We start from the raw sequence: 13,331 nt of genomic DNA, 5'->3' as shown, positions 1-13,331 counted from the left end.
CGAGTTTCATCAGAGGACATATTTTAATTTGGAGTAAAATCCTGACTTGGGGACGTTCTGATGGAGTTTGCATGTTCTGCTCATGCATGATTGAGTTCTCTCTGGGTACTCTCTCTCTCTCTCTCCAGACTCTCACAGTCTAATACAATGGATGTCAGAATAATTGGTTAACCTAAATTGCCCTTTGGTTTGTATGTGTGTGTGTGGGTGCATGGTTGTTTGTCCTGTGTGTCTCTGTGTTGCTGGACTGGTGACCAGGGTCTCTGGCCCAATGACCACTGCAGACAGACAGAAGCCCCCCCATGACCCTGCAAGGATAACTGGATATATGACTGAAGGATAAAGTTACCCTACATGAGTTATTTCATAACCTTTAACTGAACAGTTCATAAAAATAGATCATCTCCAAGTAAGACAACATCAAAAGAAATATTTACCATATAACTCAGTGTTTAATAGAGTTACAAAGGTAGGAAGAATACAGATATTTTATAGAACTGACTTTCTCACTTCTGTAAATTTAACTTTAACTTTTCAAAATTGAGTGTTAACTTCTCAAAAGTGAATCAAAGTAGAATTTTTTAAAGTTAAACACAAAAAGAAGAGGCTTTCTTTGAATCAAACAGTTCACAGATTAAGGACCTCTGGTTACTGAAAATCTAAAATGACTCTCCTCACTGTGTGCGACTGCTAATATGTGGCACCGCATACTAAAGTGCTACTTCAATAAATTATTCATATGCTCGCCATAAGGTATATATGCAGATTTCTCTCCATTCTGCCCCTCTTTCTTCCATCAGAGGCATTCATTTACAACAATCTGACAGAATTAAACGACAACCCTGAAGCAACCTGTCTGAAAAGGCCAGCTGGAACTTCAGGAAAAGAACAGTGAAATCATTTTTGTTGGGGTTTTTCTTTCTTAGTTGTTGTACAGTATGTGCAGTTCTTGAACTGCAACAGATTTATGTTTGTCCCATGCCGCTCCTTAAAACAAAACACCTTTCTGGGCATTACTATCATGAACACACAAATGTGCGTGTGTGTTTGTGCAGGCTGAAACTATAAGGAACATCGACACAGCTGTTGAGGGTCTCTGTGGCTCATTATCATGTTGCCAAAAACCTTTGGAATAACAAAATTCAGACTTACTGGAAACTGATTATCTAATAGACACTGCTCAAGAAAAACATTGCAGTACAGAAATAATTTTAAACCTGCATGTGTTTTTATGATTTAAGTATTTTAATTCCAACCTGAACTTAATTTGATGCTTTTTCCAATCTGTTTAGAAAAAAAAAAATCTGACATACTATTTTCTGTTAGGAAGACAGAATAGTATGCCAGGGTATCAGAATTTTTTTTTTCAAATCAAATTTCCTCTGTAGCCCATTTAGTATTAATATACAAGCTATCTATTCAATATCTGTTAAATATGAATCTACGGAAAGAAGGAAGGAGGGAAAACAGGACGAAGAATACTCTTACATGCCTTAAATGAATTTTTTCCACACTGCAAAGGAACCCCAAATGGGCCTATTTGTTCTAATATCCTCAGTTTGTATGTTCCCATGTTTAATGGCAGTAATTATGCAATTTTCCCTGATAGAGGAGCTGTTCAGCCACTCAGTGAAATTGTTTGCTACCTCTAAATGAAGTGTTTTGGGACCATTTTATCCCACATGAAAATGTTGGCCAATAAAAGCAAATAGGAAAATAGACTAAATTGCAAAAGAAAATGTGGATATTGTTTTTATTTTTTGATCTTATAGCAGTCCCTTTGGTTTGAAGTTTTAGTTTGTAGGCACAGAGTAGGCCAGGATTGTGAAAAGGAAAATATTTTCTTCTCAATTTCATCACAAGGTCATTTCTTGTCATTTTTCCCTTGATTGTGACAACACCTTCTTAGATGTTTCATCCCTTATTCTAACCCTTATTATAATGCAGTTCTGACTGATCTATAAGTTTCACCTGGAACAAACTTCCAGAAAACTGAAAAAAACTGCTCAAACACAGAGAGCCTTTAAATCAAGACTAAAAACCCATTTCTTTGGAGTTGCCTTTGATTAATAATTAGAGAACATAGATTAAATCTAGTAATTTAACGTTTTTTTTTTTCCTATGCTTTTTCATGGAAAGCACTTTGAACTGGCTTTTTGTTGAAATGTGCTATAAAAATAAAGTTGACTTTCCTTAAATATAGAGCTTTCCATCACTCTATGTAAGCTTTATTAGTTAAAACTCTATGTTTAGACTAATAGGTCCTCTTTGTGGAGGATGAATCATGATTTGGCAATAATTAGAAGCATTAGAAGAAAAATAGACTACTGTACATGTTTTTCTGACTCTATTTAAAAAAAGATAAGTTGTGCTCTAAATTTGACCTCATTTCAATGGCCCCTTTAAGGATTTTTTTAAGAAAGGAAATGTTGTGACCACTTATCCATATTATCAATTAACTGCCTATGGAAAGAGAAGCAGTAGATATTTTCTACTTTAGCAAGTTTGTTGAGTTTATATCAAACAGAAAATGTAGCTGAAAGGACTTCTGGAGCTTTTAAGACTTCCAGGGTTTGGGGCCTCTTCTCCTCTTATTGTATTTTTTTTATTAAAATTCCCCATTTCATACAGTTCACTGCTGCTGCTTGAAATGGAAGCTTTTTTTTTCTGAATCCTAATATTGGCGGTAAGACCCCGGGTGAAAAAAAATAAAAAAAGACCAAAACAAGCAAACCTGATAATACTCCCTACAGTGAAGGGGAGAAAGAGAAACAAGCCAAGATGGGGAAAAAAATTGGAGGTAGAAAATAGAAAGAGAAAGAGAGCGAGAGAAAGAGATGACGTACATATGATCTGGAGAGAAACGAATTCATTGGTGTGTTTCAGGAGGATATGGTGGCAGAAATCTGACCTCCTGGCTGCTGCTGATGTGGCTTTTGGGGGCCCCTAATCTAAACATGAGATATTCTGTGGTTCTAGTCTCTAAAAGGGATCAGGGAACGTAGCCAGTCAGACAAAAACAGCTAGATCCCAGCTTCCTACTCCTCATTCCAGCTTTTCCTTCTCTCTTCTATCTTACAAAAGCCAATGCTGGCTACCAGCCAATCAGCTGGAACCAATTTCTGACTAAACAATGTTGAGAGCTTCTCCAGACCTTTGCAATGTGGGGTTTGCATGCTACGGGGGTATACACACTCCCAAAACAAGCTGAAGAAGAAACCCCTCCTCTGATTTTGATGGAGTAAAGTAAAGAGTGGGGGTTGCAAGAGGCCAACATTCCTCACAGCCCCAAAAATAGATCATGAAACTGGAAACCAACTACATTAGCTGGGGCAACATAGATTTTGGTAAAACAAAGGAGCTGGAGTCAAAGAAAGACACTACGATTCAGCTGCTGTTTTTTAGTCAATGCTTTGTGCATGTTTTTATTTTAAACAGTTTAAAACACTTAAAACATAATAATCATGTTTCTGAGGTGGAAAAAAGTATGATTAAAACCATAACTTCTGTCCAAATTGTCAATATTTTTCAAAAATATTTCAGAAAAGTATTGTTTATAAGACAAATTTAATTAAGTGTTCATCTTTTAATCATATATTCAATTTGTGACACCACATTATTTTTCACAATGACATATTAACTACAGGTTGTTTGTGGGAAAAGTTAATCTATTCAGCTCTAAAGATTAAGCCAGTGTACGGTTGCTTTTCTACCTGAAGGGTTTTGTAAATAGTCAAAAATGTACTTTGAGATATAGCCAGATTTTTACAGAATTTGCTGCAATGGTCCTAATAAACCTCATTTGCATTAACACATTTTTTAAGAAAAAAATGTTGTGAGTCCAGCTTAGCTCATACAATCAATGGAAACAACTATCCTTGTTAGAGAATGCAAGCTAATCTTCTGAATTGCTTCACCAACAAATTTAATTCAATATAATTTATTGCACACAAGTAGGAGGTTAAATACAGCGGTTAAAATAAGTACATAAGAAATCAATGTTTTACTTAATAATTATATTTTTTAGCCTGAAATTCAAGCCAGTTGGAGGCAAAAATCCAAATAATAAAAACATACAACGAAATAATCAACAAGCTGCTCCATAAATGAATGTGGAAGGAAGTTTTATGGTGCAGGACATACAGTAAGTACCAATAAACCGCCTGAAATTTGTCAGTGTGTTTAAAGCATTCCTGCTCCAGTTATATGAAATCATTACCAGTTGTTTTGGCATCAAATGACAGTCAATAAAAATGTGTTGATTATCAAAGTGTTGCGCAGAGTGGAAAGACAGGAAAATCAAGGACAGCAATGGCTGCAGCTGATTTTCTAAACCTATTAACGTTCCTGTAAGTACTTCTTGGTTCATAATCAGGAAGTGGAAAGAACATAAATCCACCATAAAGCAGCCATAGCCAGGTGCCCTTTGTAAGATTTTCAACAGAGGACTCAAAGAATAATTTAAAGAGGTTTCCAACAGACATGGAGTACTTGCAGAGAGGTTGTAAAAGAGAAGCAGGTACAGTTTCTCTCATCAAATAAGTAATTAATGCACTCAAATGATTTTGTGTACAATCACTGTATAAGACTCCACTACTAGAAAAAAGCATGTTGAATATCCTCTGAAGGTTGGCGTAAATTGCAAGAATGGCTTGGTTAATCAACTGACATAAATCTAATTGAAAGTCTAAAGACAAGAAAATCAGAGAACATCGACTCAGAACCTACAGGATATGAAGACTTACTTGTGTGAAAGAATTGGTCAAAATCCCACCTGAGCAATGCACAGACACTTTGAAGTTACTATCAAAAAGGCTTTATAGTAAGAACTTATTGTAAATGTGTTAAATACTTAGTCTTTATGTCATTTTGATTTTTTAACCATAACTTAATTTGTGAACAAATGATTCTAATGATTTATTTGCAGGTGTTGATTATTTGGATTGGTTCTGAGACCTGGTTTAAATTTCATGTCAAAAGAGATACAAATATATTTTCTGTGAAAAACGTTGACGTGTTCAATAGTTATTTTACCAGCTGCATATGTTAAAAGATTCTTGCTCAATGTTCTGAAACTTCCCTGGGTCTTTGTGACTCTCCAGTGCATTGTGTAAAATGCAGCAGCAAGATTTAAAACAAAGAAAATAGGAAAGAATTTTGTATCTATTCATGCTCTCCCATACCGGCAGGGGTTCTGTGGTAAAGCAGTAAGCACAGAAAGCTTCAGAGGTGGGGATGGGGATTTGCTGAGAAGAAATTTTCCTTGTAGAGAAACATCTTTCATGAGTTACAACATTTATTCTGAGACTCTTTACATCCTTTCCATGTTCTTCTTTCTGTATCTTCACAAATAGGAATCTAAAGTTTTGATTGTATAGATTTGATATAAATGTTATTTTCTGAATTCTATAAAATATAGAAAAACATAAACGATTAAACAGCATCAGTTGGAATGTAACCACGGTGCCATTTCTGCAATGACACGACATTTTTGATGCATCACAGATCAGGAGTAAAATCCTATTTATGGTTTTCCAGACAATACTGACAATACTGGATCACACAAATTACTAAAGCTTTTTTTTGTGCTGCTGTAACCATTTAATAATCTCCCCTTCAGTTCAACCTTATAAGTGGAGACACATTGTTGATGTTACCATTATAAAATAACTTGCAATTAAGTTTTGGCAAAGATCAATGTAGTTTTCACAGGTGGCGGAGCGTTTTTGTTAGCAGCTGCTGAAAGTAACTAAAAACGTTACTTTTAATGTAACTTAGTTACTTTCCAAATCAAGTAATCAGTAATCTAACTAAGTTACTTTCTCAAGGAGTAATCATTAATATGATTAAAGTGTACAAACAGAGTGCCGGCATAGAGGGAAGTACATGGTAGGTGGCAGGGTAGTGCCAGTGAGGTGTTCAAATGCAAGTCAAAAGAAGCACAGAGATGATTGAGATGCTGTTCTGTTTCATCTGTTTAAGCTATCACTCCCTTCCTGTCCCGGAACATGTCAGATTTAGAAATATTGACAGCTTGTGGGAAATCTCAGAGTTGTGTCCACATGTGTTCTTACTCCAACACAGCTCATTTTAAAAATATGGTTGAATTACCACTGCAGCATGGCAACATGTTCTATTAATGACCCATTCATTTGATACAGGTGTGGTTAAAAAAAAAGGGAAAACCATTAAAATATTTGAGAACTGACTTTGGACACTACTGAGCTACCTTCTTTAGTAATATACATACATGTACTATAGTCACTTCCCCAAATGAGTTGGACATTATAGGCAAACAAACTAGAGTTTGATTACAGCAGACCAAACAGGGATGGTGTGAATGAACCCCAAATCAACACAAATCTGTATGAGCAAATCTCAGATCTGATCTTTGCATCTCTAATATTGTGAATTCTCTGCATGATAGTAATACTTTAGGTATATTTCCAAGTTACTCACTTCTTGCAGTTTGTGTAGTCATGGCAGTGGCTGAGTGGGACTCGGATCACACAGCTGGAGAACGCCACAAAGAGAGCATGATGATCCCGGTCCAGCTCCAGACCCAGAACCCTCCTGTCCTCCCCTCGCACGTTACACCTGAGAACACGAATCAAAGAAAAAAGGCTTAGCATGCATTTTCTCTACTATACAACATGTCATAAGTAAATCTAAGTTCATGTTGATGAGAATTTCAAGCTGTGACAAAAGATGAGACAAAAAAAATTCCTCCAGCTGTATAAGACGATGTAAAGTGTTACAACAGACCAAAGACCAAGTGGGAGGGACTGATCAAGGCAGAACAAGGAAGAAGTGGAAGAAACAAAAGAAAAGCAAATGAACAGAGAAATAAAGCCATTGGTAGATAACACTGATATAAAGGATGTGTTCTCTAACTTGTTTGGGTTGTAGACGTCGATGTCTTCCAGTAGTTGGGAGTTGAAGGAAGCGTTGGCTCCTTCTGAGCTGGCCAGGATCTTCAGAACATGACCGTTATCTGAGCCCAGGAACACCACCGTGTAGTTCTTATAGGGTCCAGCTGATGTGTCCACAGCTATCTGGGTTAACTTAAACCTTAATGGGATACAAAAGAAAAAACTATTAATTCTATTTGCTGGGGAAATGTTGGGTTCCAGCAGTAAACAAAACAAAGAGTGGGCGACCACTGGGCTCATTGTGTAAATCCTCAGTGCGCAATCAATTCATCTGCCAACACACCATCCCCTTCTTCCATCGCCTACTCCCTTTAATCCCTTCATCCTATTAATGCATCTATCTGTCCACCCACGACTATTCGATCGATGCATCTTTCATGCTGTTCAACCACTTTCCCACACTCTGTCTAGTTTTCAGTCCCAGATTTCAACTTTCTCTTTGCATGACGTTGTTTGACATTCATGAGGTTGTCTGGTGGCTGCTGCTTTGTGTGCAGCAACGCTCTGCTTCATATTCACCGTGATCCTTGTGGTTCCACCAGGGATCTGACCAGTATCACAGTCTACTGCAGGCTCCACTGGAGCTGCTGGGACTTGCAGGCTTTGCTGAAGGGCACCTTGAGTCCACTGCCTGTTCATTCATTTTCTATGACTGCACTTTGACATCACGGCATGAGGATTTAAACAAACAAATTTCGACTAATAATATTTTTGGCACGACATTCCTTCCGGATCCTTTCCCCACGGACACCGGGAGCAGTTTCTGCGCCCTGATTTGTCCCTGTGTCCGCCTCCCAGATGGTCCCACACAGGTTGCTGTGTTTACCCACACACACTTGACTGGCACATCCCTGTAAGGGTTCGGCAGTACGGCGTGATGCGTCTGTGGTGGGATTTCATTTATCTAGCAGGTCCCAGGGGAAAAAGCGCGGCAGATGTGATGTTTTTGGCGCCAGATGTGAAGCGGTACACGTTTCCCCAGTGTGGAGACACAGCAGTGTCTGGCTGGCTGTCAGCCTGGCTCTGCTTCAGGAAGCACAGAGGCAGCCCCTGTATGCTGTGTGTCTGCGTGTGTGCGTTTGAAGGCTGAATCTGTGTATCTGATGTGTGTGTACAACCTCTGTCTGAGGCCTATGCTGTGGTGAATGAAACACTTGTGGCACTTCATGATTCTATGTCCACCATATCATCGTCTGCCATCAGTGGACTCTCAAATGTCACAACATGCGAAGCGCTCTCCCATACACCGACGGCTTCCTGCCTTTCGATGCACGCTGCTGTGGAGCGCCTGCAGGTCAGGGCTGCACTCGAAAAAAGACCCTCTCTCTGTGAGGCTTGCCTTTGATGTGGGCTGAGATCGACCGCTGAGTAAATTCAATGGGTTTTAATGAGGTACAAGGTTGAGCGTTCCACCTGAGCTCCCTCGTCTATACCAATCAAGAGTCCTGCATGTGAAAACACTGCTAGTGTTGGACATTGTGTTGTTACAGAGAATAAATGCATACAGCTCATTAAAGAATTGGCCACTGCTTCATAAACCTCAAATACTGAACCGCAATATGGAAGTTAGTAGGTGATGTTTTTAATTTGATTCAGCAAAAGGGACACTACATGCTGCTGTAAACTGTTGAAAAATAAAGTTTGTACGCCCCCAAAAACTACAGTAACTTCTGAAATGATTATCTGAGTGTTCAGTAGAGAAGACCTATGCATGTGTTATAAATCTAACTATAATTAAATTGCTGTTGTGACTGAGATCAAACGGTATTTTACAAGCAATCAATACATAAATGATATTTTAATACAATTTTTGCACTTTATTGCAATTATATTGTACCACATGATTATGACCAATCAACAGTTTAGGTGAAACATTTATAGTTTGTTTTGTTCTTTTGACAGAATGCTAACATTCAATCAAAAGTTACTTCAACAAAATATCAGCGTTTCAGTCAGCATGCTTGTGCAACATCGTTATTAGCATATTTTTTCCTCTAGCAAGTTTATTTCTGTTTCAGTTAATTTGTGCAGGGTATATGCTTCAGGGAAGTTGCCAAATATTTTTAAATGATTCATCATGTTTTTTATTTTATTTTAGTCAGAAAAATATTGCTATTATACAGTGGTGAGTACACTTTTAATATCAGCTGTAAATTACAGTTCCAGTGGGCCAGTAAGGGCCAGTTTGATGCTCAACTTTAGCGTGTCTGAAAACTAAAAAAATGATAACCTCTCTGTTCATGATGAGCTATTGTAACAAACTGAGAACCTTAATAACATAGGACTGATGCATTAAGGGATTAAGCAATTGTCTGCTCTTCTTTCCTCCAAATTAAACAATTGCTTATTTCTATCATAAGTCCGGTGATTAGAGCAAATTGTCTACCTGCTGGTGGTGCGGGTGAAGAAGGGTCTGTCATTGACTGAGGGGACAGACTCATCCATGAGCGGATACGACTTGATGAAGGTCAGAGTTTCATCTGGGAAAGTGGTGGAGGACTTGTAGGTGGCTGCAGAGCCTTCGCCTGCACAGCTGCCTGGCCTGTACGATAACAGTAAAAAAAAGAGAACAAGACATAAATCCCGTTCAACAAACACAGATGCAAAAACACTTGCAAGCCATTTGTTTCTCCGCGAAGAGCAGGCGGGCAGAACAGGTGTCTTATGTGCGTGTTTTGTTTTATTATTTTATATTTTCCACAAGATGTCTAAGCATAATAACAGCAGCTGCAAAAACTCTTTTGTCAAACACACAAAAACAAGCTGGAGGAAAGTGACAGTTTGCAGTTTAAAGACGCAACACTCACCTCGGCGTTGGGACTTGTTCTTCTAGAACAGGTGTCCATGCTGACTCACTGTTTCTCTGCTCCTTGAATTTTCCATTAAAGGCCTTCTCTATGTCGTCCATGTAGAAACCGCAGACTGCTGAGCCGGTGATGCTGCCCCAGGAGAAGGAGATATTCTTAATTAAAATTATTCAATTTCACCACACCTGTATGTATAGCTGAGGTTTAATCAAAGTAAGAGCCACCTGGATATATCTGTTTACAATATCTAAATGCTGCTAAAAATCCAAATGCATGTTGGGAGAAAGTTGAGGTTTTAGAAATTCTGTGCATTTAAACCAGTGCATTCATCTTCTTGCTGAGGATCCATAATTATGCATAGGCCTACAATTTTAGAGACGACCTCAACTGTTAAAACCTGATTTGATGTCCCAACCATCATTCCAAAATAAAGCACCCTTCACACTTTCTGGCATGGATAGTAAAGATGTGCAAAAATTGTTAAGATAGACTCATCTTTTATTGCAGTAGCTTATTGTTACATTAATTAATTATTCAGAGGGAAAAATCTTGTTAGGGGAAATAAGAAATAATTTTTTTAACAAACTGTCTTGTGACAGCTGTCCCGACTGTCACAAGCAGACACTGTTGGTAATGGTTTTTTGTTTTCCCTTAATATTACTTTATATATTGAGTAGTTTAGATTTTTATCTTTAAATTTGTTTTCATTAGTCTGACTCTTTAGTTAACTATTTGTTGTGCACCCATTTAGTTAACTTTATGTGTCAGTTCTTTGTATATTTTGTTAAATACAACAAATTAATTATTTTTCTTTTGAGTTACCAGTTTCCTCTGGACCTGTGGCTGAAAATCAGAGATGAGCTCCAGCTGATTGGTGTCCATATATGGTTGTCAAACTTCCTCAGCGGACCATTCCATTTGTTCACCAGGGGAGGGGGAAATTTGGTCTTTAGTTTAATTTTACCATTTATTTAATGTTTCTTCTTTTGGAAAGTTAGTTAAATTCTGATATTTATTTCATTTATAGATTTAGTAATATTCTGACCAATATTTGTTAGGTTTTTGTGTGTTTAATTACCCCCTAGTGTGTGTTAATGGTCTGATCAGCCATTATTTAAGTTCCCCTCATGTGTTGTTTGTTAGGTCAGTTTGTGCTTGAGTTTGTTCTGTTACCACCTGAGTTGTACTTTGTTATGTTGACCTCAGTTTGGGCCCAATTTATCATTTTTGGATTCTTTTTGTTAATAAATTAAGATTATATTTTGAATTTTCATCAACGTCTCGCTGGCTGGTTCATGCAAAACCCTCACATGTCTGCACAAATAATACATTCATAATCACTTTGAAAAACGCAACTGAAGCATTGTTGTAATTTCTATTATCTCTTAACCAGTGTTTAAATAAATCACAGTCATTTTACCATTACAAAAGTACTTTCATACAAATTAGCTTTTTTGTTCTTTTTTGTGGTGTGAATGGTCCATTTTTTTAAATTCCTCTCAACTATACTGTACTGTTGGTAAGTTTTAAACTTTAGTAGACAATACAAAACACTCATATTATTTTCCCTGAAACACCAGCGCATTTTAAACAAAAGAAATAGTGGTCTTTGTCAGACAACTGAAAAAATGCTAATCAATAGCTCTTTTATTGGTATGATGATTTAAATCATATGACCAAAGCAGCACTTAGAAAGCAAAGTCCTTGTTTACAAATCTTAGCCAATAAATCTATTTAGATTTTGAGTCTCAATTGATTCTATCAGACAAAATTAAACTTTATTGCAAGACTTTTTCAGCCTCCACATATAAAGTGAGTAAAAAAACAAAACAAAAACACTTCTGGGGTGAGATGAAGGTCGCCCCAGAGGTAGTGGTTACCCCAGAGGTGACCTTCGTCTCTGGGGTGCATAAGAGATGATCTAGAAAAGTTGTGCAAAGAGAAAATCCATCTTTCTGTATATTCCAACTTTGCTGAATGTTATTGGCAAAACTGGGTTGTAAGTATGAAATGAAGGAAGGTCAATAACTGTGGCATGGGAGATTGAATAAAAAAAAAAAAAAAGTTCTGGTATGAAATTTCCCCCTGACTAAGGTAGTTTACTAAAATAATTGTGAATGATACAAACACTCTTAATCTAACTGAGAAACTGGAGAAATTGTTTGAATGAACAGTGTTCATGTGAAGTAATGACATGATAATTTAATCAGATAAAGAAAACAGAACTGTTTGAATGACTGATCACACCATAAGGTTGTCACTGATGCAGGACAGGACAGCCACAGTTATGTGTGTAAATTGAGGATGTGAATTGAGATGGATACAAATAACCTTTAAATAATTAAGCAACTATAATTATGATTAAAAGAATGCTGCTGTGGACCAAAAAATTCTACTTTACCCTTAGTATGGTACATTTCTTTCACATTCTCCTGGTCATACAACAACAGTACAAGATCTGTACATCAATGCTGTGACCTTGCATGAAAAATATTTAGGTGTTTGCTTAACACAGTCACGTCCACCCCATCTTCCTTATCCCCACCTGTTTGCTTGTGTGGTAAAAACTCCAAGGACCGCAGGCCGGTGGTTTATCTGGAGGACATTGGTCAGTGACTGCAGAACGTCAAAGTAAAAGAAAGAATCTCCAGGAACGGAGCAGTTCAGCCGGGCTTTCAGGAAAGATGTCCAGTACCGTTCCAGGACCCGCGGGGAACCCCCGTTGTCATTCTTACACACTCGTGCAACCCTGGAGAAAACGACCTGAAGAGACAGGAGCAGAAAAATCCTCAACCTCTACCAGATGATTTATAATCCAACACAACCAGGAAGAGCCAATGAGAAACAGAGGATATGGTTTGCATGACAAGCGAGGCTGTTGTTGGCATTTATTCTGCTTAGAAAGAAAGTTGTTTATTCCGCTCACCTTGCCTAGGGTGGTGTACTCCACTGCAATCTCGCTGAAGAAAAAGTACACATAGTTCCCGTACTCAATGGCGTGAAGAAAATGGGGTTCTAAAGACGGAGAAAAAGGCACATCATAAAACGCAGTTTTGAGTTATGACTTACTTCAAATACAGCTCAGCTTCGTGAGCAGCCTGAGAGTGAATGTGGTAAACACAGGGCTCAAAGAAATCTTCCGCAATGTGAAATTGCAAATTTGCATATTGGGAAAGAGGCAGAAGAACAAACAGTCAACAGAAAACTATTGTACCAAAAGAGAACAGATGGTCCAGGATCAACGGTCACACAGATTACATTATAATCAGCTCGAGTTAGAAAAGCATCAACCTGGCACAGACGTTTTCCAAACTGTTCATTCAGATTCAAGCTTCACCGAAGTCTGCCAAAAAATTAATTTTGGTAAAAATTTTGTTTAGATTTTGCCAAATAACGGAAGTTCAAAAACAATAATCAAAAGAAGATTAAATAGTTCCTTATGAACATTGGTTTTTAAAGAGGATGCAATATTTGTGTGGTTAAACCTCACAAATATTGCACTAAAGTCAACCTGCTGGATCCAATCAGGTGTGGAGATTAGTTTTCCTACATATAAATGTATTTGGATGGTGGTGTAGAGTCACTTGCATCA

The 13,331-nt window shown here is 37.7% G+C and overlaps 1 protein-coding gene across 8 annotated transcripts in view; it reads right to left on the bottom strand.

Moving 5' to 3' along the window:
* sema6cb (semaphorin 6Cb) overlaps positions 1–13,331 on the bottom strand; it is a 159,118-nt gene that overhangs the window by 35,229 nt on the left and 110,558 nt on the right. For all 8 annotated transcript variants that reach the window (XM_028012381.1, XM_028012380.1, XM_028012379.1 and 5 more), the window contains 6 exons: positions 12,666–12,754; positions 12,285–12,502; positions 9,740–9,871; positions 9,319–9,474; positions 6,895–7,071; positions 6,460–6,597 (listed from right to left, as the gene is read on the bottom strand). In XM_028012381.1, the coding sequence (XP_027868182.1) occupies positions 6,460–6,597; positions 6,895–7,071; positions 9,319–9,474; positions 9,740–9,871; positions 12,285–12,502; positions 12,666–12,754 (910 nt within the window). The remainder of the gene's footprint in view (positions 1–6,459; positions 6,598–6,894; positions 7,072–9,318; positions 9,475–9,739; positions 9,872–12,284; positions 12,503–12,665; positions 12,755–13,331) is intronic.

Source organism: Xiphophorus couchianus, chromosome 3 (genome assembly GCF_001444195.1).
Source record: "Xiphophorus couchianus chromosome 3, X_couchianus-1.0, whole genome shotgun sequence".
NCBI lineage: Eukaryota > Metazoa > Chordata > Actinopteri > Cyprinodontiformes > Poeciliidae > Xiphophorus > Xiphophorus couchianus.
Note: the sequence above shows the minus strand (reverse complement) of the source record. Positions and strands in the feature narration are given on the sequence as shown.